Source organism: Zea mays, chromosome 2, assembly GCF_902167145.1.
Source record: "Zea mays cultivar B73 chromosome 2, Zm-B73-REFERENCE-NAM-5.0, whole genome shotgun sequence".
NCBI classification, from domain to species: Eukaryota; Viridiplantae; Streptophyta; class Magnoliopsida; order Poales; family Poaceae; genus Zea; species Zea mays.
Window position 1 is genome coordinate 169,112,635 of NC_050097.1, and position 4,408 is coordinate 169,117,042.

General features: G+C 50.5%; 1 protein-coding gene across 1 annotated transcript; it reads left to right on the plus strand.

The window, feature by feature from the left end:
• Nucleotides 1-2,592: 2,592 nt before the first annotated feature.
• Nucleotides 2,593-4,080, plus strand: LOC100274244 (Calcium-dependent lipid-binding (CaLB domain) family protein). Its single transcript, NM_001148612.1, has one exon. It carries the CDS (start codon nt 2,863-2,865, stop codon nt 3,856-3,858), a length of 996 nt encoding a protein of 331 aa, NP_001142084.1. The 5' UTR covers nt 2,593-2,862; the 3' UTR covers nt 3,859-4,080.
• The last annotated feature ends 328 nt before the right edge of the window (nt 4,081-4,408 follow it).

Genomic DNA, 4,408 nt, shown 5'->3' on the forward strand with positions numbered 1-4,408 from the left:
GGCTGGGAGCTTCCAAATGAAGCTCCAACGGCTCCTAGGCCCTTTGGGGCTATAAAAGGGACCCCTAGGCGCCTCAAACAAGAACACAAGTGCAGCCAACAATTGTATACATCACTCGGATCGATTCTCTCTCTCACTCTCGTGTAAATCTCTCTAGTTTGTGTGAAGGCAAAGTTATAAGCCTTTAGAGAGTGGAGAGGTGCTGCAAAGAGCTAGAGCAAAGTCTTGAGCGCATTGTTACTCTGCCGGAGTGCTGTCAAGAAGATTGTAAGCAGTCACGGCTTTGTTGTAACCCAACTCAACATAGTGGAAGGCTCTATCTGTCATACTGACAGATCTGAGCAAACGGAGGAAGGAGTTGAAATAGACTCCAAGCCCAGGTGTGGCTAACTCCAACGAGGACTAGGCAAGCATTTCAGGCTTGGCCGAACCTCGGGATACATTCTTGCGTCTGTGTGATTCGCTCTGTATTGTGTGCTGACTCTCTGTCTTACTCACTTTTTATATCTGCACTTCAACACTTATCTGTGGTACAAGTTATATTTGAAGTGCAGGGCATTTTGAGACAGGATCTTCTATTCCGCTGCAACCTACTCGAAGGATCTTTCATTCCCCTGCGATATGGTCTTTGAGTAGAGTAAGAACTAAAGTTTTAAAGTGATAATTTTTTATTCGCCTATTCACCCCCCTCTAGGCGACATCCAGATCCTGTTCCCGGGCAAAGGGAACTTTCACTTATCAATGTAAGGTAAAAAATGAAGAAGAAAATAAAAGTCAAACAACCAAGCTCTTCAATACATACACCAATAAGGTGAACAAGAAGGTCACTACATCATACTTGTTAAAAAAGAAGAAAAATGACAAGGTGATGACCATTAAGGTAAACAATAAGTTTCTTCTTTTGATAGAGAAATTTAAGATCTTCACTATCTGCCACTTATTTCACCAATTATTTTCTATCTTACACTTTTGTTTGTTTAGGTGTAACGTGTTAAATTCAAAACGAAAATACTATCATGCCCCTCCTATGTGTCTTTTTCGGCATGTTAGGTGTACCCAAAAAAAACAACAAGAAATAATTAAACGAGAAAAAAAAAATGCAACATGAACACATCGTGTCTGGAAAAAAACTCCAAAGGGGCAAGATGCTCTTTTTGTTTTGAATTTAACACCCTTATAGCCCCCAAAAATTGATGAAAGCATCCAGTATAGGAAACAAAAGATGGTATAAATAATATATAGGAAAGATTTTAAGTTTTAGTGCCAAATCTAGAAGAAATATATTTTAGCATCAAATATAAATTTTATCCATTCATATTGCCACAACTACATAGAGTCATAGACATCTACATGTGTGGTGGCGGGCTTTGAACTTCTGTGATCTATACTTGAGCGTGACATCAGACTCAAAATCCAAATAACTGTTTTTTAGTCGGAAGGCTTACATGGAAATCTAAAAAAAATAATCTATACTTGAGCGTGACATCAGACTCAAAATCTAAATAACTGCTTTTTAGTCGGAAGGCTTACATGGAAATTTAAAAAAAATTAAGCACTCGTAATATATTTACTAATAGTCAGTTACTCGTGCTATGCTATAGTTGTTATATATCATATAAATATGTAGTGAAATATTTATTTAAATATAATTATTGTTTTATAAACACTAAGTTATGTGTGGTATGATGGTTAGCCTAAATTTTTGAAACAGGGGAGCGATGGTGTCCATAAGGCAGTAGCTAAGAGAGCGCTGCACGGGCGCTAGACGTCGTGTCCACACAGCGCACGACGTCGAGGCGGGGCGCATGCGGCAGGTCTAGAGTGTTAGTGCCAAAGGTGAAACGATGGTAGTACTAGTTAACCACGTTAGGTTCTTAATATCATAGAGATAGAATTCTTTCACGGTGCTATGGAACCCGTTTTTAGAAGAACTATTTTTGTTCACCGCAGTGCCATTTCATCTTCGGCTGCATGGCGTTTCTTTATTCTAAATTATTACATGCTAAGTTTAAAAATAAATTAATGGACGATAAATACTCGAAAACGGAAGCAGTATATAATCACAACAAATTAAGTGTCAACTTCTGGCGCAGAAATTCAAATGAAGGTTTAAACTCGGGCCGCAAGTTGCTCGGGTAGGCCGGGTGCGTGAACTGGTCAGCACAGCGTAGCTAAAATATTGGTGATGCAGTCCATGTACATACGTAGCCCAGTGTTGGATGAATAATAATCAACGTTAGACTACCGTGGAAGGAAAGAAAAGAATGCACGGTAGACCGAGCCTGCGTGCACCTAACGGGGGGCAATGTCGTCATTCCTTAATAGCCAAGCAAACGAGACAGCGAATTGAAACAGCACCGCAGACCAGGAAAAGACCGCAGGCATTGCTAATCCAAGAGGGAAGACGACGAGCAAGGACACGGCCGTGGTAGCCGTTCCGTTTCGCTTGGGGTGGTTGGGTGGGTGAGGTGGGCCCGCATTGAAGCCAGAAGCGAAGCCACCGGTGGTGGTGCAGACCGCAGACCTGGGACTCTGGGAGGGAGGCGAGCATCTTCCCCTGGCAAGTGGCACACGCGCACACAGTAGGCACAGGTTTGGAAGCCGCGTGGAGACTGGAGGGGAAGGTCCCGTCGTCTCCACCTTCCCCACTGGCACCGCCCCCCAGCCGAGCCGCCACAGCCCACAGGGCAGGCAGCCCGTGCCCGGCGTCGTTTTCCCGGACCCCGCGTGCGTGCTAACATTCGCACGTCAAGTCCGTATTTATACCGGCCGCCTACCTCCCGGTGTTGCTCCAGTTCGTGGAGTGGAGTCACCACAGAATCAAAGAAAAGCTTTCCCCCGATCCTCTCGCGGACACCAGCGATGGGTTCCCGCTACGAGGTGGAGGTCACCGTCGGCTCCGCCCGGGACCTCAAGAACGTCAACTGGCGCAACGGCGACCTCAAGCCCTACGCCGTGGTGTGGATCGACTCCGGCAGCAAGTGCTCGACCCGCGTCGACCTCGACAACGGCGAGAGCCCGGCGTGGGACGAGAAGCTGCTCGTCCCGCTCCCGCCCACCTCCCGCCTCGACGACGCCGTCCTCTACGTCGACGTCGTCCACGCCAACGCCGCCCAGGGCGTCAAGCCGCTCGTCGGCTCCGCGCGCCTCCCGCTCCGCGACGTCCTCGACGACGCCGGGGTCGGGGGCAAGGCCTCGCGCAGCCTCCGCCTCAAGCGCCCCTCGGGCCGCCCCCACGGCCGCCTCGACGTCCGCGTCGCCGTCAAGGAGCCGTCCAGGTACTACGACCCCAACCCCTACCCGGCCCCCGCGGCCTACGCCAACACGGGCGGCGGCACCCGTGACCCCTACGGCTCGTCCGCTGCTGCTGCCGGCGGCTACTACGGCTCCGGAGGCGGATACGGTTCCGGTGGTGGCGCCTACGGTGGCGGCGCCTACGGCGCCGCGCAGCCCTACACCGCAGCGCCCCCGGCGGGGTACCCTTCCACCTACGGCGCCGCGCCGCCGCCTCAGCCAGCGGCAGCGTACGGCGCTCCTCCTGCCGCTGCATACGGCGCTCCTCCTGTCGCCGCCACCGCCGCGTACGGAACCGGCGCCGTTGCTTCCGACGGGAAGAAGAAGAACAAGATGGGGATGGGGACGGGGCTGGCAGTGGGCGCGGCGGCGGGCGTGCTCGGAGGGCTGGCGCTGGCCGGCGGGGCGAGCTACCTGGAGGACAAGTTCGAGGAGCGCGTGTCGGAGCGGGTGGAGGACAACCTGGAGAGGGAGGAGTCGTACGGCGGCGGCGGCGGCGGCTACGGGGGTGGCTACGACGACTATGGCGGCAACGACGACTATGGCGGCGACGACGACTACTGATGGGTCCTGATCCTCCGATCGTTTGCCCGGCTGCTACGCTTGCCATCCACCTCCACCTTCGTCTCGCTGTCCTAGATGTTTGCTGTATGAATCGCATAGTAGATCATGTTCTCTATTCCTGCCTTCAGTTTCTTTTCTCAGTTGTGGTTTATCGCGGCGGGGTTGATGTTGAGATTTGAGATCCTCACCTGAGGAATGGAAAAATGCTCACCTGAGGAATGGAAAAATGGTAAGGGCTTGTTCGGTTATTCCTATCCCATGTGGATTGGATGGGATTGGAAAAAATTATGAAAGATTTTAACTTGTTTGAGATTGAAATCCATCCAATCCCACCTAATCCACATGAATTAAGAGCAAAACGAATATGCCCTAAATTGATTAATTCGGTTGCTACTCCTTCGTCTTGGCAAGTTTAGGATGTATCAATTTGTGCGAATAGTTGATGTTACCAAAGGTTCCACGCTAGGGAGACACCAGGGGAGAGCTTCGCGCGTGGAAGCCATTTCTCTACAGTAACTTACGGTGACCGGTGTGTGCTTAGATGGTGAAT